This window comes from Lolium perenne, chromosome 5 (assembly GCF_019359855.2).
Source record: "Lolium perenne isolate Kyuss_39 chromosome 5, Kyuss_2.0, whole genome shotgun sequence".
NCBI lineage: Eukaryota > Viridiplantae > Streptophyta > Magnoliopsida > Poales > Poaceae > Lolium > Lolium perenne.
This window is the reverse complement of record NC_067248.2, coordinates 139365296-139385826: the sequence shown is the minus strand read 5'-3', so window position 1 is coordinate 139385826 and position 20531 is coordinate 139365296. Positions and strand designations below refer to the sequence as shown.

The 20531-nt window shown below is 45.9% G+C and overlaps 4 protein-coding genes across 5 annotated transcripts; 3 read left to right on the top strand and 1 right to left on the bottom strand.

Annotated features, from left to right (window-relative positions):
- Positions 1 to 2410: 2410 nt before the first annotated feature.
- Positions 2411 to 3121, top strand: LOC127300058 (agamous-like MADS-box protein AGL80). Its single transcript, XM_051330136.2, has one exon. It carries the CDS (start codon positions 2411 to 2413, stop codon positions 3119 to 3121), a length of 711 nt encoding a protein of 236 aa, XP_051186096.1.
- Positions 3049 to 6534, bottom strand: LOC127300057 (mannan endo-1,4-beta-mannosidase 8). 2 transcript variants are annotated; one of them, XR_007850900.2, is made up of 7 exons: positions 6155 to 6534; positions 5639 to 5833; positions 5318 to 5440; positions 4892 to 5103; positions 4420 to 4770; positions 3641 to 3709; positions 3049 to 3172 (listed from the first exon to the last, which is right to left on the bottom strand). XR_007850900.2 is itself a non-coding variant. In XM_051330135.2 (5 exons), exons 1-5 carry the CDS (start codon positions 6530 to 6532, stop codon positions 4422 to 4424), a joined length of 1257 nt encoding a protein of 418 aa, XP_051186095.2. In that variant the 5' UTR covers positions 6533 to 6534; the 3' UTR covers positions 4065 to 4421. The 2 variants fall into 2 exon arrangements, 1 of the variants encoding a protein (XP_051186095.2); XM_051330135.2 differs by lacking the exons at positions 3049 to 3172; positions 3641 to 3709 and having other exon boundaries at positions 4065 to 4770.
- Positions 6535 to 6757: 223 nt separating this feature from the next.
- Positions 6758 to 7270, top strand: LOC127303610 (E3 ubiquitin-protein ligase RDUF1-like). Its single transcript, XM_051334322.1, has one exon. It carries the CDS (start codon positions 6758 to 6760, stop codon positions 7268 to 7270), a length of 513 nt encoding a protein of 170 aa, XP_051190282.1.
- Positions 7271 to 14699: 7429 nt separating this feature from the next.
- On the top strand, positions 14700 to 15703 carry LOC127300056 (uncharacterized). The gene has a single exon (XM_051330134.2). It carries the CDS (start codon positions 14945 to 14947, stop codon positions 15539 to 15541), a length of 597 nt encoding a protein of 198 aa, XP_051186094.1. The 5' UTR covers positions 14700 to 14944; the 3' UTR covers positions 15542 to 15703.
- The last annotated feature ends 4828 nt before the right edge of the window (positions 15704 to 20531 follow it).

The following is a 20531-nucleotide window of genomic DNA, read 5'->3' as shown; positions in this document are numbered from 1 at the left end:
AGAAGAACCAGTTTGGCTTATTGAATTTAGGATCTTAATCCAGGATCGCCAAAGGTCTGGGAATCCTTTGGCCAGGAGGATCCTATCACGAGCCTCCCAGCTGATGGAATCAAAAGCCTTGCGAAAGTCCAATTTGAAAACAGCAGCAGGAGCGGCTTTGCGATGACAGCACTGAACAATGTCAGCAGCATAGACAAAGTTTTCGGCGATAGAGCGCCCGGATATGAAACCAGTTTGGTCCATGTGGACAAGGAAAGGTATCAAAACCATAAGTCGAAGGGTGAGACACTTGGAATGGATTTTGAGACAATAGTTCTAGAGGGAGATAGGGCGAAAAGAGTCCGTGCGATTGGCGCCCTCTTTCTTTGGGAGGAGGACAATGTAGGATTTATTGATGGGGTGTAGGTCAGTAGCAAGAGAATGGAAGTTATTAAGGCAGCGTAAGAGGTTATTTTTTACAAGGTCCCAAATTTTCTTGAAGAAAGCAGGGCCTAACCCATCAGGGCCTGGGCTGGAGTTGTCATTCATGGAGAAGAGGGTCTCCCGAATTTCAGAGAGAGAGAAGGGTTTGATGAGCGTGTCAGCTTGAAAGGGGTCAAGCCTAGTGGAAGCGACAAGAGAAGCAAGATCTAGGGTGTCCGAGGCGGTAAGGGGGTTGCCTAGCAGATCCTTGAAGAAGTGGAGAAGAATGTCAGCTTTGGCCTGGTGGGCAAAGACAGTATTGTTGTCCTCAGTCTCAAGGTTTTTAATTTGGTTTTTCCGCAGCCGGCCAGAAGCGCAGAGGTGGAAATAGCGGGAGTTCTCGTCTCCCAGGGTGCAGTTTTTTTATCTTAGCTCATTGGCGCCAGTAAGTCGCACGATCATTGTTCTTTTGACTAAGATGAGATTTTGCGAGTTGGCGAAGGCGATTTTCTATAGGGGAACGGGGGTGAAATTCCTCAAGTATGTCAATGAATGAGATGACCGCTCTACAATTCACCAAGTAAATGGAGGGGAGACGACCGGGCCCAGGATCGAGCAGCAGAGCGGATGCGTTTCAGCCTAAGGCAAAGACGGCTAACTGAGGAAAGATGCGAATGGTCAGTGTCGACACTATTCCAATTGTTATCAACGATAGGGGGAAGGAGGAGTGGGAGAGCCACGTATTTTCCAGACGAAAAAATGGTACTCGCGGCGCCTTAGAAGAGGCCGCAAGGTGAAGAGGGACATGGTCAGACATGGGTCGCGAGGAAGAGGTGAGGGTGGTATCCGGTAAAGCGAAGCTCCAATCTGGGTTAACTAGGACACGGTCTAGGCAGGCGAGAATGGGGGGTCCTGTTGGTTAGACCAAGTGAATTGTCTGTGTAGAAGGGGAATCTCCAGGAGGCCAAGGTTGTTGATGAACCCACCGAAAAGAGAAGCTTCATGGGCATTGAAGTTGTCATTGGATTTATCCCTGGGGGATCGAATCAAGTTGAAATTACCCAAAATAGCAACCGACCCATTCAAAGAGGCATAGATGTGCTCAATGGAAGCGAGAAAGCCCGGTTTGAGAGCGTGGGTGCAAGGGCCATAGACATTGCTAATAGAGAAGGTAGTATTGTCGGAAAAGGTGGAGGTGATGGAAAAATCATCAATAAGTCGATTGTCAATAACGCGGGATTGACTAACCTCCCGAGTCTTGCCTAGTGATCCCCTTCCTGCCTGGTGGGCCTACCTAGGTCCCATGATCTGCAGACACAACTCAAAAACAGATATTTTTGGAACATTATCATCGGGGAATCTTTAAAATACATCCACGTAAGTTGAGGATTTTATATTTTAAAAAGTAAAGTTATGAATTCACAACTATGAGGACACTATTCACACTTTAAACATTACAGTTTCTCATCGGTCTGGAAATGACCAGTATCATTTATGACAAACTAATTTCCATATACAGGTATATGACTAAAAATTGGTAAAAAGAATCCAAAGAACCGACTAAACGACATTGTTCCATATGGATATATATGAATATATGATGCTACGGAAAAATAGGTACATCACGTTAGCCAAAACCACCAGTTGGCACTCCCTGATCTTAAACCAAACCGTGGAGTCATGAGGACAGGCTGCATGTTAAGCATAGGCTGCATGTTAAGCATCCTGTTCAGATTTATATGATATGATCTTCAATAGACACAATTACGAATTTAAAGTCTAGAAGATATGCTAGCTAAGCATTCATTAACCATCACTAATCCAGGCGATCCTCATATCTGTCAGAATAATTCCTTTCCAATCACGTCGATGGAGGTAATCTGTTCATCCGATACTTTAGTATAAGAACACCGTATATTCCCCTTCTTTTCATCTCTGGTAACAAACCACCCCTTTCACTTACATTTTCTAGCTACCTTCTTCCTTGTAGAACGACCTGCACGCGTCAATGGCTCGCAAGAAGGTGGTCGTGAAGTACATCGCCAACGACCCAACCCGCAAAATGACCTGCAAGAAACGCGCCATGGGCCTGATCAAGAAGGCCGGCGAGCTGTCCGTCCTGTGCGGCGTCGACGTGTGCGTCTTCATCCTGCCCGAGGGCGAGTCGTCGCAGGTGCAGGTGTGGCCGTCGCCCGCTGAGGGGATGCGCGTGATCGACCGGTTAAGGTCCATGCCCGAGCTCGACCAGTGCAAGAAGAAGCTGGACGGCGAGGACTACGTCCGGGAGCGCATCGGCAAGATGCAGGACCAGCTGCGCAAGGCGGAGCGCGACAACCGCCAGCGCGAGGCCACGCTCCTCCTCCACGGCGCCATGTTCGGAAACCGCAACCTCGACGGCCTACCCGTCGAGCAGCTCGTCACCATAGGCTGCAAGACGGAGAATCTTATCAAGAATATCAACGACTGCATCGCGTACCGGAGTGGACAGCAGCAGCCCCGCATGCAGGCTGATCCGCTGCACTACGCCGCGACCCTCACCAACCTCGAGGCTCCGCACCAGCAGCAGGGATGGGACCTCAACGCCGTGGCGAGCAGTGGCAGTGGCAGTGGGAGCGGGAGCTATGGCAGTGCCAGCGCCGGGGATGGCCTGATGCAGCTCGGTAATATGGATGCAGGATTTGCGTGGGCTGATCATGGTACTTATCTTCCTAATATCTAAGGATACTGCTTGGATGCAGTCATGGCAACAAAATAATTCTGTAGAATGCGTCTGTCAAAATATATCCGTAAGATAATTCTGTAGAAGTCATGTGTTGCAAGCAACATTTTTTATTTTTCTATGTTCAAGTTATCCTTAGATTTTCAATTTTTCCTCAAAATAAAGAGGTTTATCCTTTTAGATGTTTTCTTTATCTATTCCCACATGAGAAGTAATGTTAAGTTACAGTAATGAACACGGGCTATAAAAGATCATATATTTTGATCACTTGGACCTTTGCTGCTAATTCAGAAAAGTAATTGTTAACTTACACTTGGATCATCGCCAAGTGCAGGCACATTGTAGTTTAAACTCTTACAATGGTACTCGTTGGACTAGTGTTCAGTTATGAAAAAGGAATATAGAAGATAGATTTTAGCTGGTTCTTGACTCAAAGAAGGCCGTAAACTAATCGTAGGGACATTGTTACAGAAATATTACACTGTGTGATGCCAATACTGAAATTTCTACAGGAGGTACCTCATATAAAGAGAACTTGTAGCCCCATATGTCCTTTGCGGTGTATTGCATGAGAGCAGGCTCGTAGTACTGACAAAAACAGCAGGTAGCTAATTCTTTTCTTCTTCCATATAAAATTTGCACAACAGAACAGTTTGTTCTTTCCTTCTTCCTTACAAAATTGGCAGAATATCATTGTAACTTCTCAGGGGAAAAAATTAACTGCAGAAATGTATCTATGGAAACACCCTGTCCTGAACTCACCATAACTGCAACACCAATATCATTCTGGATAGGTTATGTCAAAATTGTAAGACTGACCTTTTGCAAAACAAAAAATAATTTGTAAGACTGAGATATTTATGGACAAACTACATTTGAACACTGATACATAGCTACCATAGATCTCCCGTAAAACAAAAAAAACATAGCTACCATGGATCGGTTTTACTACTCAGACTATTAAACATTACACTTTCTCATTGTTCTGGAGTTGAATAGTACAATCGACGACAGACTCAGTTGCCTATGACTAACAAATCAGTAAAATGAATACAAAATGCTTGCAGAAGCATGTTGTTGAAATGCAGCAAGTGCAGGATGGAGGGATGAAGTTTTACTTAACAACTCAATCTCTACATTACTTTACATGATATGACGCTGTTTTGTAAGATTAGAGACCAGCTATTACTGTGTTTCACGATACAACATAAAACATTCAACTTTACAGTAAAGTTCTTGGCTTGAATAAACTCGTAGTATGGACTGCAACATACAACGAGGCAGGGGAAGCAGCATACTCTTAACATTCTAGCTTCCTAGAGTGATTTGCAAGGAGGTTGAATGTGGATGGTGATTTTGCAAAACTAACTGCATAACCGTCATCCATGTGCTTTGCCCCTTCAGGGAAGAGCTGCCATAGAAGGCAGCCTCCTCCAATCATTCCTCTCTCCCAAGAGCCCAAGAAATTGTTGTATACTGTCTTGATAAAAGTTTCACGGAACTCACTATCAAACTTCCCATCCTTAAGTGATAGTCCAAATTCCCCGATCACAATGGGCATCCCTAGCAAGTTGGCTGCATCATCAATATGCTGTTGCATCCAAGTGTTCACAAACTGAAGGTGATTCTCCTCTATTGATTCAGGCAACCTAACAAAAGGATCATAAGCTCAGTCATGATAGTAAATTTCATATTTCAGTGAGGTGACTTAGTCAGTTCCTATAACCAATCAGCTCTGTGTCAGCTGGAACTACACACGAGAGAACTCACCAAGTGTCAGAATAAATATGAACAGAGGCCAAATCAATTCCCATTGCTTGATGGTTCCTAATGAAGTCTGTTCCAACACGCCCTGAATAATCATCTGGATTGACAGGCAAAAGTTGTGGAGTAGATGGACCGTAGTACCCTTCAACACCAATCTCCACGAGGTGCAGAGGATCTATAGACTTCACGTGAGATGCCATCTCTCCTATCCACGCCTACAGGAAACCAGTGGCTTGAAAATGAGCAGTGGGTAGACAACTAGACATACATGGAACATACAAGTTTACAAAAATAAGACCACAATAAAGACCTGCAGCGTATCAACTTGCAGAAGGGCTATGTTGTATTTTTGTTTTCGTTGGGGACCTTTCTGTAATGTTTCCGAATTAATGCATTTTCTTTTACCCGCAAAAAAATAAAAATAAAGACCTGCAGCGTATCGCCCGATGGATCTGAAGGGCAGCGCGGTTCATTAATCAGCTCCCAGGCAAGAATAGTGGGATCGTCTTTGTAGGACACATTTGTGATTGTGTTTATTCTTGTCAGAACAGCCTGCGAAGAGGAAACATATGCACAATCTTTAGGACTACAGAACTCAGTGCTGTGAAGCTAAAATTAGCAGAAAATTTTTGCTGGTATCGTTTAATATATATCTAGGCATATGACAAATTCCACTGCTCTCAAACAGCAGGATAAAATATCAGCAGTCGAGTTCTGGTGGTTACTTGACGTGGCAAAGCCAAAACTTACCTCAACAAAAGCTTTGTAGTAACTCTTAAGTGTCGGATCAGAGAAGAAGTCATCGTCAGAATTAAGATCTACGCCAGCCTCCTTGCCCCAGCTTACATACTGTGCCTTCCCTCCATAATCCCCCCAGTTATTGCACAGTGCAAATATCAACCGCATCTTATGCCTTCTTGCCTCACTGACCACGAAATCTAGTGCCTGGAGAACATGAGATGAAAAAATCAGACACAGAAACCAGAAGAAACGGCACTTCTGTGGAGAGATCGGAATTTTTTGCTGAGAATAAAATTTCTTTCAACAAATGAACAATGTGTGTCCAGACGTCCAGTTTGATTCTTTGTTTTTCTGGCAAGGAGTGGACATGGCTGGGAGTGGGTCAGTGGGGCATGTGAATGACACATCAGTTTAATAAAACCCACGGCATAAGAATGCCAAGATCCAGCAGACTTCTTGATGAGAAGCGCTACCCGGCTACGCATTTCCTCAAGCAGGTGCCGTACGTGTTTCATGCAAGCTCACCTGGAACACCTCTTCGTCGTAGCGGAATGGCGCCGTCTGCAGCGCGCGGTACCCACCGTCGTTGAACGCCCAGGTGCGGCACACGTTGAGCCCCGCGTCGGCCGCCTCAGCAAGAACCGCGGTCACCCGCGGGCGCGTGGCCTCGTCGGCGGCGAAGGACATGAGCCAGTAGGTGTTGAAGCCGTGGATGATGAAGGGGCGGCCCGCCGTCACCAGGTGCGCGCCTCGCCGCTCCACCGCCGCCCACTCCTGCTCCGGTTGCGGCTCCGTCGTCATGGGGGTGGCGGAGGCGAGGCCGAGGATGACGTAGCGGAGGAGCGTGATGCGAGGCGTCGTCGTGCTCCAGCTCCAAGCCGGGGTGGTCAACGGACACATCATCATATCGCCCATGAAGTCAACGGCTGACGTACGGGCCGCGCTGGACTTGGGCCGAGACGACGACTGGGCCCTACTTACTCAATTTTTCGTAAATTAATTTGCCGGTGCAATCGTGCTCTTCCGACACGGTAACGGACACGGTCACGAACGGGCTATCATCTGGCAAGACGTGCTCGCCGTCGAACACTTTCGCTCCATCGTTTAGTCGCTGCACATCGATCAAGCATGGAGGCAGCAGCGAGGGGAGATCGGTACGGGTCCCTCCTCGACGCCGCGCGTCGCGGCGGCCGAGGTTCCTCCCTCCACCTCCATGAACGGCTCGGCGATTGGTGGGCGGAGCTTAATCAGCGGGAGTCGTTCGTGTCGAGGCGCCAGGAGGCGCGGAGGGCTGACCACGAGGCCGAGGCCGCCATGGAATGGGAGGACTGGGACGGCGCCGGCAGAGACCACGACGGTGGTGGTCGTGCCCGCGCCGACCCGGCCTCGAGGAAGGCCATGGCGGCCCTGCGCGTGCCGGCGGCGGGCGAGACGAGGGAGCAAGGCTGCGCGGTGTGCCTCGAGGACTTTGTGACCGGCGGCGGCGGGGAGCTCAGGACGATGCCCTGCTCCCACTCCTTCCACAGGCGATGCATCTTCGACTGGCTCCTCGTCAACCGTCGCTGCCCGATGTGTCGCTTCGAGATGCCACCCCGGACCCAAGACGACAGCGATGACGTGCGGGAGCTCGTCGGTGAGTAGCACGCTTCAGATGAACAAGTTAGCAGCTGACCAATGTTTACCGATGCATCGACTGCCTACTTCAGTGATCCAACGGGTTACCAATGTTTTCAAGACTTGTAAGCAACGGAACATTTTTTTTCGATAAAAGTAAGCAACGGAACATGCATGTATCACAACCCTTAGCTCTACTTTACTATCTCTGATCAAGTTAGTTGTAGCATCAGGGCATCTCCAGCGGCGCGACGCATTTCGGACGTTCAAATTGTCCGCTCGCTTCCGTTTGCGTCGCCTGGCGAACGCCAAAATGACCGCGAGGGGCGAAATGTCCGTTTGCGTCGGGGCTACCTCCAGCGGTCCGACGCATTTTGGACATGCAAGTGTTTTTTTTTTTTGTGCTACTTCTTTCAATTTTGTTGAATGATCAAGTTTTAAACGAGAAAAAGTTGTACTCAATGATATCATGTTGGTAAAATCGAATAGATTATAGCCTAAACAATTAACCGGATTTCAATCGACTAGATTCAAACATATTTAACATGAAGAAATTTAAAAACATATAAACTAAAAATATTTTTTGGCCTTCTTGTTAGAAGGCCCTGTCTCGTCGTCGAAACTCCTGCGCCTCTTGCTTGTCACCTCCTCGTCGGAACTGGAGGACGACGCGCCCGTCGAGGAGTTGAAACTGGAAGAAACATCGTCTTCGTCGTCGTCGTCGGTGAACGGACGACGACGCGCCGCCCGCACCAGCGCCCTGGACTTCTTCCTTGCCGCCGCCTTGTCGTCTGCCGCCTCCTGCGCCTCCAACCGGGCGAACTTGCTGTCGGAGTCCTCCTCCTCCTCCTCGGCGTCGCTGGCAGCGCCGCCTCCGTCCTCCTCCAGGCCTTCGCTGCCATTGCCGCCTCCGTCCTCCTCGTCCTCACTCTGCGTGGAGGCAGGGTCGCTGGGCGTGGAGCCATGATCGCTTGGCGTCACAGGGGATTCCCACCAATGCAGAAATCCGGGCGACTTGCCCTCGCTCTCCGAGTCGGACGGCAGCGTGTAGTCGCTCATGGCGTGCCGGTGTTGGAGAAGAAGAAGAAGAGGAAGAAGAAGGAGGCGGTTGAACTTGAATCACCGTAGACGCGAGGGGTTATAATGTGCGTGGATTAACGGCAGCGCGTATAGCGAAGAGGCTGGCGGTTGCTCTTCCGCGGCGGTTCGGCGCTCCATTGCGGCGGTTGGTCGCCGCGGTTGCCACACCGGCGCGCGTTGTGAATTCGAGGCCAATCGAACCTAGGTCGCTGCCATGAGGGCCCGTGGGGACGCGAGCGGACGCTCCGCGCGACCGCCGAGCGTCCACGGAGACGCAAACCTGGCGCATATTTGGGCCAGGTTTGCGTCTCCGCGGACGGCCCGGTCACTTTGCGTCGCCCCGCTGAAGGTGGTGCCAGACGCATTTCCGGTCCGCGCGGACGCGCGGCGAGCCGCTGGAGATGCCCTTATATTTTGAAACGAGGGCAGATGCTTTACCCTATTCTATTAGTTAAGGAGATGTTTTACATCAATATCATGCAATGTACCGAAAATATTATTACAACAATCACTCTCTCGGCATTAAATCACACAATCTTCTAGTGCCCGCTAACACCCACAGCTGTAAGCCGGCAACATCGGTTAGCCACGGCCATTCAAGCATCACTTGGTGCCGAAATGGACACGCTTAGCATGTGCCGGAGGTGGGAAATGTGGACTCCGCTCCCCTAACTTGTAAAGCAAAGTCTCTTACACTTACTGGAGATCTTACGGACTTACATTCATTACTTATCATTATTCAGAAGCTAAGAGCTACCATTCGACGATTTCCTAAATTCTTGTTCGTTACTTCTCTCAGATTAAGCATGTTTTTTGTTTGATACCAGAATCAGAAAAATGACAAATCAATTTTCATCCATCCCCTTCTCTTTGTTTGCCCACGAAGCTTTGTCCCATTATCCATTCAACCGATCATTGTCAACCCTAGATGCTTGAAGGTGGCTTCGGTCATCTACTATAGTCGTTTGCAAAATCTTAGCCGTATGCATCGGGTTGTCCCCTTCTCCCACACTGGACCCACCATTAACATCCTCGACAGGGCCTCTTCCTTGGAGTCGAATCCTCACCTTGTCACCACATGGTCCTTTATTCCCGCTCACTCAATTTTTTTGTTGTCTCCACTCGACACAGTCTTTGCCTTTTTCAAAGTTGTCTAGCAGGTGTCAAGTTCCTTGCTCACTGGTGGATTTAATCCCCCTCATGGCTTCCTTTCATAGAGGACGAGTGGAGGATTTTTGCAAGAGCGGCAACCATATGGTCAAAAATGTTTTTTCTTGGTATGGAAATGTGCAATCACTTGTGGAGCGGTTGGTATGTCTGATGTTTGCTGATCCAGTTTTTTTTTGAACAAGGGTAGGGTGCAGAGCACCCTAATTTCATTACTCATAGGCATTGTACAGATACAAATATTGTTCCAGAAGGTGGTAATCTGTTGATTTCCACAGATACAGGACAAGAAAAGGAGCCATGAGTAGGATTATTGCAAGAACATAAAGGTGAGACTTTGGGTAGAGTCTTAGCCTGATGAGCATAGGTATGAGAGACGACATTGAGGGTCCTGTTGATGTGCATAATTCTTGGGCAAAGGTGATGAAGATTATCATGAAACTGCACAGCTTGTCTCCTAATCTCCCATAGAAAAGTCGGATTTGTTCCTCCATTTGCTTGGACCACCTTCGCTAAGCAGAGGTTATCTCTAAAGAAGAAGGGTTCCTGCAACATAAGAGAAGAGGCGACATTTGCTGCAATTAAGAGTCCTTCCACTTCTGCCTAAATTGGAGTGGAGACAGGAATTGTCTTCGCTGAAATAAAAACGTCAGTGGTATGTTGGCCATTCTTCCAGGTGAGGTATATGCCAACCCCTGCTTTTACTGCTTGTCCATTTGCTCGTTTTTTTTCCAAGCTGCATCCACAAATTTTTGTGGACCAGAGTATGACAGCTCAACAGGGGTTAAAACAGACTTGGTAGGAGGAGTAGGGTTTTTTCGGAATTTGCAAGCTGTTGAGTAAGGCATTTGCTCTTATGATTACTTGATTGGGCTGCCCCTCAATATTGTTGAAAAGCTTTTCACATCTCATTTTCCAAAGACATCAGAGGAAAGTAAAAATGTTTGGAATGTTAACATGTGGATGATCCAGAGCAAGAAGTTGAAGCACAGTGGTATGTATGTTCTGAGCATTTTGAGCAATTAAATCCATTCTAAGATACCAAGGAGCATGAAACCAAGCAGCTCTTGCAAAAGTGCAGGTAAAGAAAAGATGAGAATCATTTTCCTGTAATCCGCACCTGCAACAAATATTAGAAATATGCCTAGAATACCTTGAAGCTCTTTCTGCTGTTGGGATAGCTCTTCTTATAATTCTCCATGCAAAAGTTTTGACTCTTGGTAGCAACTCCTTGTTGTTCCATACCTTGTGTAGCAAGCCAAGCGCTGCATTATCAGGAGGAGTTGGCTTTGGGGTACCTGCATCAAAAAGAGCCTGCAGACAAGTTTTGTATGCAGCTTTGGTGCTGCATTTTCCATTAGGGGTTAACTTCCAACAAAGAATATCAGGATCATCATAAGGAATGATGTTAACAGCTTTTATAGAGTCAGCTGTGTTTCTTTGGAAAAGATTGTCTATGAGCTCAACATTCCACTGCTTAGTGTGAGGCATCCATAAATCTTTGACAACTGCAGGATAGACAAAATGGGGATGTTGGATGATAAGATCATCATAAATAGATTCCCAGGAGGTGCACCAAGGAGTACTCCAAATGGAAACATTCCCTTGAGAAATTTGATAGAAGGAGTTCTGTTGCAGCAGAGGAAGAGTTTTCATAACTGACCTCCAAAAAGCAGATTTTGGTAAGTTTGATTTAGCTCTCCAAATAGCAGTGTCATTAAAATATTTTGATTTGAGAATAAGATGAATTTGGCTCTGAGGGTTTTCAGCAATTCTCCAAGTAGCTGAGAGAATGAGAGCATGGTTGACTGCAGATAGATTCCTGATTCCTAGGCCTCCTTCTTTTGTTGGAGTACAAATGTTTTTCCAAGCAGCAAGACACAAAGTTTTATGATCAGGGTCATTATTAATTCCTGTCCACCAGAAATTCCTTATAATGGGCAGTGATTTTTGCAAGAAATTTCTTGGAGAAAATGATGTTAGACATGTAGTAGACAGGTATGGAAGAGAACACGGATTTAATAAGCTCTAGCCTGGCAGCATGAGATAAAGACTTAGCTTTATAAGTTGAAAGTTTATATTTGAATTTTGCTAGAATAAAATTGTAAGCTTCAGATCTATTTTTAGCAGGCAAGATCAAAGGGTGACCCAGGTGGATGAAGTTATCATCAATATCAGGGATAGGGAAAATATTTTTAAGCTGAGCTTGGGTAGTGCTGTCTACAGATTTACTGAAAATAATACCTGATTTGTTCCAGTTTGGAATTTGGCCTGAGTGCCTGCAAAAGTTCTGAAGAATATGTCTGATAGCCTCACCCTCTTGTCGAGTTGCATTTCCACAAATAAGTAAATCATCAGCAAACAGAAGAGAGTGGATGGGAGGGCAGTTTGGTCCGAGAGTAATGCCATTTAAAGTTGCTTGAGAAAGGCCTTGCTGAAGCTGGATAGATAATTCATTTATTGCAAGCACAAAAAGGTAAGGGGAAATGGGACAACCTTGCCTTACTCCTCTAGAGCTGGTGAAATTTGCATAAGCTTGACCATTGATAATAACAGAGAAAGAAGGGGTCGAAATGCAAGCATGAATGAGGTTGATGAAATGACCATGCAGCCCTTTACGAGTAAGAGCAGAGAGAATGAAATTCCACTCCAGCCTATCAAAAGCCTTAGCTAGATCAATTTTCAACATAAAAGCTTTTTGTTTCCAGGAAGAAAGTTGGAAAGAGTGAGTAATTTCCTAGGCAATAATAATACTATCACTGATTCTTCTACCTTCAATAAAAGCTTGCTGAGATGGGTGGATATGATCAGGGAGATGAGGTTTAAGCCTATTTGCCAGACATTTAGTAATAATCTTGTAAATAACATTGTAGAGGCTAATAGGACGATAGTCTGCTGGAACCTGAGAAATGAGCTTTTTTGGAATTAGGGCAATGTGAGTTTTATTTGATTGGGGAGGCAAGATTCCAGTATTAACGAAATTAGCAATAATAGCAAACACATCATCTCCTATCCAATCCCAGGTGGCAAGATAAAATTCCACATTGAAACCATCTGGCCTAGGGGAAGCATTTCTTTTCATACCTTTGAGGGTTTCCCAAATTTCTTCCTTTGTTGGAATTGAATCAGTGAAGTCACTAGTTTGTGGAGGAGAAGTGGGGATTCTACAAGCTGCAATATGAGTTGATTGAGAGGCAAAGATGGATCTGAAATACAGAACAAAAGTGTTTGCAATTTGATCAGGCATAAAGTGTGTTATATTTTGTTCATCTTTAACAGAAACAATGGAGTTTCTTCTTCTCCTTCTTGCCACTGCTCTGTGGAAAAAAGCTGTGTTTCTATCCCCATCTTTGGCCCAGCTTTTCTTAGCCCTCTGAACATAAAAATCATTTAGCTTAGTAGTTGTTTGCTCATGTTTTGTGACCAGATGTTGTTCCTTAGAGAAATCTGGCTAGCTTATAGGAGAAGTTTGTAAATCAAGAATTTCTCTTTCTAGATCTTTGAGCTCCTCCTGCAGGGGCTTTTTCTTTTTGCACCAAATTTTTAGAGAGGCAGCTAATTGATTAGATCTAAGGTGATATGGTTTCCCTACAGATTGTTGCCAAGAGCTTTCAGCATGGGCCTGTAAATCTTCCTCTTTTAGCCACCAATTTTCAAATTTGAAATGGTTTTTCGTTTTATTGGATTTTCCATTAGTAGAAAGCAGGATAGGAGCATGGTCACTGAAACAATTAAAGGCATGTTATAAACCTTGGTTACAGGATAATTCACACACCATTGATTGTTTGCCAAGCATCTATCCAGGCGTTGAAATAAAGGATTGGAAGCAAAACGTCTGTTAGTCCAAGTGTAAGCAGGGCCATTAAAACGAAGATCGAACAAACCAGCCTGCTTAATAAGATTTCTATACCGAGCCATACGCATGAAGTTGACATTATCATTACTCTTCTCAGTTTCATACATAATGTCATTCATATCACCTAAGCAAACTAAAGGGAGGTTGCTATGAACATTTGCAAAATCTGCAACCTGGGTCCAAATAGTACTGGTATCGATATGATAAGGGTCCCCATAAATACAAACTAAGCCGAAGGGAATATTAGTGGCTTTATCTTTAGCTAAAGCGAGGATGAGATGAAAGGAGTCCATCTGAATAGAGATATCCAACTCGTCAGTCCACAAAAGCCAGAGTCCTCCTAATCTTCTCCTTGACGGTACTACATAACTGTCATGCATATTAAAACGAGTTACTAGCTAGAGTGAAGCCGAATTGGGATGGACCTTTTATTTGTCCTTGATCTTCTAGTTCCCGTGTTGCAACTATCCCTTTTTTTTAACAAGGCAACTATCCCTTATTTGGGGCTTTTCGTATAGGTAGAATGAAGTACATAGATAAGGGTCACAGTTAGATAACAAGGTTTGGCTGGTTTGATCAAGAGTATTGATGAATGTTTAGCACAACTCTGGCATGGTAGGGCGATGGTGTTATTTTTTGACGTCAATGTTAAATTCTTACTTTGCACTTGTTGCTTTTGATATCCTCAATCTGCTCGGGTTACTATAGTTGCTGTAAAAGGTGTATTTTACAAATTTGATGGTATACATTGTCAAGGTGGTTCAAACTTCAAAATCTATGTCTGCAATTTTCTAAATTTTTCATGTTAAACATGACTCTCCCTAAAAGGTAGCAGATGAAATAGGGAGGTGGCGTTTTGGCTCGTAGGAGCAAATGCTCCTATTATACAAAATAAATAAAAATTAATTTTTAAAATATCAAAAAAATTGACATAAATTTTTTGGTGTACATCGGGACATTCTATGTTCGTACACAAGTTTTCGTGGAAAAATAACATTTTATGTGGTGTGTACAAAAAAGACAAAAAAAAATGCGTTGTACGTAGTCGTTACAGCATCAAAATTTGTCTTTTTTACATGAGTCGCATAAATCTTTTTCTTTTTTTGAAAATTTGTGTATCAACATAAAATATCTAGATATCAATGTAAAAATTTAGTTTATAATTTTTTGACACTTCAAAATGTGGATTCACACAATAGAAGGAAATGCTTCTATGAGCCCAAAGTGCATTCCCATGAAATAGGATGGAAACTACCAGAGCAAAACTGCAACCGAACTTTCCATCGATTAGCCGTAGGAACGGGTACCCGCTCCAGAGCGGGTTCGTGGGTTATTTAAGAGAAAACAAAGAAGAGAGGGAAAAAAAAAAACGATTCCCCCCAATCCGTCTCATCCCCTTCCTCTGTACTTCTGCAGAGCACTCGCCTCTCCCGCCGCCGGATCGGAATCCGGAACCACAATGTATTAGAACAGGAGCCGACAAGAAATCGAGGAAGGGCCGTCTACTCCTCATCGATCTAGCTGCCCTAGTTGTCTCTCGATCCGCTAGGCTTTCAAATTTCCCCTGCAGGAAGCAGGAGCAGCCGATCGATCCAGCAATGGAGCCAGCAAGGGGAGGAGACCACGACGGTCCCACCGTCGCCGTCGCGCGACGCGGCGACCGGGATTCCCCTGGCGCCGAGCCGGTCCGCGGGTGGTGGCGCAATAACCAAGATTTCATACTGAGGCACCAGGAGCGGACCAGGGGGCGAGCCGCCGCCAGGGCAGACCACAGCTATCCCGCCGTCGCCGTCCCACGACGCGGCGACCGGGATCCCCCCCGCGCCGAGCCGGTCGGCGGGTGGTGGCGCAATAACCAGGACTTCATTCGGAGGCACCGGGAGCGGATCAGACTCGCCGCCGCCGCTGCCGCCGAGGCAGAGGAGCCGGCTTCCAAGAAGGCCATGGTGGCGCTGCGCGTGCCGGCGGCGGGGGAGGTGCCGGAGCAGGACTGCGCGGTGTGCCTCGAGGACTTCGCGGCCGGCGGCCGGAAGCTCAGGACCATGCCCTGCTCCCACTCCTTCCACCAGCGCTGCATCTTTGTCTGGCTCCTCGTCAACCGCCGCTGCCCGATGTGCCGCTTCGCGATGCCGTCCCGCGCCGGCGACGAAGAGGACGGCGACGACGACGTGGAGCGGGAGCTCGTGGCAGAGTAAGCCGCTGCAACTATGCAGCAATTATCTGTACTGAAGAATGTTCGTCGTATGAGTGAACCAATGATCCATCAGGTTGCAGATGATTATGATAATTATTGTGATCTGTTCGAAATCCCTCTTCTCACCGTACATGAATATTTCGTTTGTTGGGATTCCTCTTTTTTTCGATAATAATGTGTTGGGATTCCTGTGCTCTGACAAGACTCTACAAGTCTACAACCATAAACTAGAAAAGATGTCCTTTTTATTTTGCCAACTGTGCATGAATATTTCATTTGTACTTGTATCACCAAATGCCACATGTGGTATGCTATCAAAAAAGCCCAAAAATGGAATCTGCCCATTTGTAGGAGTATCTATCAAGACAGAAATACACACACCCCCCCCCCCCCCCCCCCCCCCAAACCGTTTTGCATAAATAATACTCCCTCTGTTCCATTGTATAATGACTATAGTTTTTTGGCACGAAAATTAGCGCAAGAGTTACACACAAGACCCAGTAGCTAAACAATTTGAGGTCAACGTAAAATTTGAGAAATCCATATCTTCCTAGCTTACCATAACAAATCCCACAAATCTCTCTTGTTGATTATCCATGTATGTGCAGCCAAGTTCAATTAAGTAAAACATTGTTGCCTAATTTTAAGGAATGATTGTGCCATGCATTAGGAATCTCAATTACAATTTTGTATGGATTTTTTCTCACGCATGTTGTGTGGGAGCTGCGGGGAGGGGGCAATTGAAAAAAAACCAAGCTAGAACCTTATATTCTGAAACAAATGCCAAAAATCTATAGGCACTATAGAAAGTAACGGAGGGAGTAGTATTAGTGCGAGAAAAAAAACCACCCTTGTTCTAGCAGAACATGATAGCTGCAAAGGACGAACATCCAGAAACCTACACTAGAGGCTTCTGCTGGCTCTCATCATCTTCGCTGCAAAGAAAAGACCATCCAGAAACCTAAACTACGATGCTTCTGCTCATCGCCTTCGCTGATGTCGTCTTGGTAGTGCCTATGGTAGGATGTGTCGTCGAACACCTTCACCCTGAGCTCGTCATCACCTTCCCACTTCAAGTTCACCAAGCAACCGTCCTCCAGGCTATGGGCGCGGGAGAACTTCTCCGAGATAGTGTGGAGGAACGTGTGGCGTTCCCCATCGAACAACACCTCGACAGGCCACTGACACTCGCCGCGGCTGGCTTCCCGCAAGTGCACACCAGCCGGCTCCTGGCCAGCGAGATATTTGCGAAATTGTCCGGGAGTCATTTTGAAAAGAAGGGGTCCTCCTTAATGAGGACGACAAACTCGAGGTGGAAGCATTCCGATGACAACGAGCGTTAAGGGGGTGGGGATCCTGCACCCCAGCCCTGCCGCGGCAGCCTCGGCGACGGCGTACGCGACCATGACCACTGCCCTTAGAATCTTCCATGTATCGCTTGTGGGATAAGGTTGACGGCGGCGCTAGGGTTTGTGTGTGGAGGGGCCGGTGCTCGAGCACCCTGTTTCATACCGGAGGCAGCGTGGGGCGGTGGTGCACAATTAATTATTGCTTATCCAGAGGTAGGAGGGCGGTGGCACCATTAATCTCCGGCATGTACATAGCTAGGTCATTACGCTGACCGCTCATTCAGCAGCTTCCGGGTGAGCCAAGGGCATCCACCCAATGTGACTTCACGTCCCCGGCAACGGCGCTAGAAATTTAGCTTGATACGTGTACAGCACGCGTCCGTTGGGAACCCCAAGTGGAAGGTGTGATGCGTACAGCAGTAAGTTTCCCTCAGTAAGAAACCAAGGTTTATCGAACCAGTAGGAGCCAAGAAGCACGTTGAAGGTTGATGGTGGCGGAGTGTATTGCGGCGCAACACCATGGATTCCGGCGCCAACGTGGAACCTGCACAACACAACCAAAGTACTTTGCCCCAACGTAACAGTGAGGTTGTCAATCTCACCGGCTTGCTGTAACAAAGGATTAGATGTATAGTGTGGATGATGATGTTTGCGAAGAACAGTAAGAACGAGTATTGTAGTAGATTGTATTCGATGTAAAGAATGGACCGGGGTCCACAGTTCACTAGTGGTGTCTCTCCAATAAGAAATAGCATGTTGGGTGAACAAATTACAGTTGGGCAATTGACAAATAAAGAGGGCATAACAATGCACATACATATTATGATGAGTAGTGTGAAATTCAATTGGGCATTACGACAAAGTACATAGACCGCTATCCAGCATGCATCTATGCCTAAAAAGTCCACCTTCAGGTTAGCGTCCGCACCCCTTCCAGTATTAAGTTGCAAACAACAGACAATTGCATTAAGTATGTGACAAGGGATTAACTTGTCAATGCCTACGGGTTGTAGACTAGGGTTTTAGTTAGAAGTAGAGGGCAAGTAGATCTCGAAGGTTTCAGCCGAAAAGTACTCGACGATATGAAAACTAGGGTTTGTGAGACAATGAATCGATGCTTTATTTGTCCCTCGACTCCCCCTTATATAGGAGGTGGAGCCGAGGGATTCGTGATGTACAAGTTACAAAGTCCGGGAAGGTTTCTAACTCCTCCCGTAATATTACAAGTGTTCTCTCCTAATACAACTCTAGCTTTCCTTAACAAGCAAGTTGGGCTTCCGAATTCTTCTTATCCTTTGGGTTGTGGGCCTTCAGTAAACCCCGGGTACCATCTTTGGCAAGCCCATTGGGGATGCCTATGTCAGTATGGTGCGTAATGTAATCAACACAAATATCCTTAGACATAGCATTGATGTTTTATCCCTAGTGGCAACAGCACATCCACAACCTTAGGGGTTGCTGTCACTCCCCCAGATTTAATGGAGACATGAACCCACTATCGAGCATAAATACTCCCTCTTGGAGTTACAAGTATCAACTTGGCCAGAGCCTCTACTAGCAACGGAGAGCATGCAAGATCATAAACAACACATAGATAGATTGATAATCAACATAACATAGTATTCCATATTCATCGGATCCCAACAAACGCAACATGTAGCATTACAAATAGATGATCTTGATCATGTTAGGCAGCTCACAAGATCGAACAATGATAGCACATGAGGAGAAGACAACCATCTAGCTACTGCTATGGACCCATAGTCCAGGGGTGAACTACTCACACATCACTCCGGAGGCGATCATGGCGATGAAGAGTCCTCCGGGAGATGATTCCCCTCTCTGGCAGGGTGCCGGAGGCGATCTCCTGAATCCCCCGAGATGGGATTGGCGGCGGTGGCGTCTCTGGAAGGTTTTCCGTATCGTGGCTCTCGGTACTGGGGTATTCTCGACGAAGGCTTTAAGTAGGCGGAAGGGTAGGTTAGGGGGCGACGCGAGGGGCCCACACGCCAGGGCGGCGCGGGCCCCTCCTTGGCCGCGCCGCCTTAGTGTGGCGCCACCTCGTGGCCCCACTTCATATCTCCCTCGGTCTTCTGGAAGCTTCGTGGAAAAATAAGACCCTGGGTGTCACACCCCAACTTTTGGAACCATGTTTAGTTGTCCATAGTACAAAAAAATCAGGGGGAACAAAAACTTTTTCTAAAATGCTAATTAAGATGAATTGTCTTGATCTGCTTGTTAATATGAATTGTCTTGATTTGCTTGTGGAGTTTTGTCTTGAGTTACCTCTTAGAACAACACCTCAAGTGTTAAAACAACTTAACAGCTCACAAAATAAAACACATGTGTGGCCCTGGAAAATTCTTTTCCTTTCTTTACCAATACATAAACCCTATGCTTGGTGTTTTCCCCATAAGTACCTCAACACACAATTTCTAGTCTCCAGAAAAATAGTGAAGCTATGGTAACTCTTGCATTACCTTAACCTCCTCTTTTTCAAATAATTGAACCTTTTTGACCTAAGCCCCCAAAAACCACTTTTTGTTTTATAACTCAAAATCTTAATTCAAAGGATTTTGTCAAAAAACCCTTCTTTTAAAATTTGACTATGATCACCTCTGATCATGGTATCACAAAAGAATTTCTAAAAAGGCATAGTTTTAGTTTGGCACAAAGTATTTACCAAATGGCTTACACTTCTATGTGTAACTTTTAAAATGTTATAAATACTATTCTGGTTTCCTAAAATAAAATAGAATGACCCATGTTTTATCCTTTTTCAACTATGGATCATTCTAGTCTTCTAAAAACCCTTTACCATTTGAAAAGTTTCCAAGTAATCCTATCAAATCAAATCCATAGACACCAAATTAAATGGTATTTGAATCTGTGATCAAATACCCATGGCATTGCCTTTGCCATTAATACATCTCACATATCCACCAATCAAGATCACACCTCCTTATAGTCTTGACTTTGGAAAAATTACTTTTTTTCTAACAAATCAATCTCCATTGGTATACATATCTATTCAAGAAAATTTCAACTTGGCCTAACCATTTTGATAACCTCCTCTATATCATATTGCCCTAGACCTCACCTAGCAAAAGTAGCTTGATCTGTTTCTAAACTCTTCCTTGGCTTCAACTCTGCTCCTTCTCTTTTTTTAAAAAATTTTGGATGCCATCACCATCTCCCTCTCACCTTGCTTAAAAAAAATTCCAAATTTTCAACTTTTTGCAAAACTTGCCATGCTTAGTATCCTCACCACTCTTTTGGCTCCCTATTCCATGTGAAAACTTGGCAAGAATGTGAGCCGGCCATGTCATGCCTTGATATGTGCATGTGACATGTTCTCTCCCCCTCTCTTCATCTTGCTTCAAAAGTGGGCATCCTGGACCTGCAACACTCCCTCCCTCTGACCAACCTACATAACTTCAGTACCCTCACCTCTCTCTTTTCTCTCCCTCTCCCTCCAAGAACCTTGCATGAAGGACATGCCTTTTCCGTTTCATGGCCGAGCCATGGGGCAAACTGAGCCCCAACCATTGCACCTCCTCCCGGCCCAACCCTAGCTCCAAGACCTCACCCTGGACCCTCTCCTCTCTCTCAAATCCAGCCCAAGCCGAGCAGGCTAGAGCC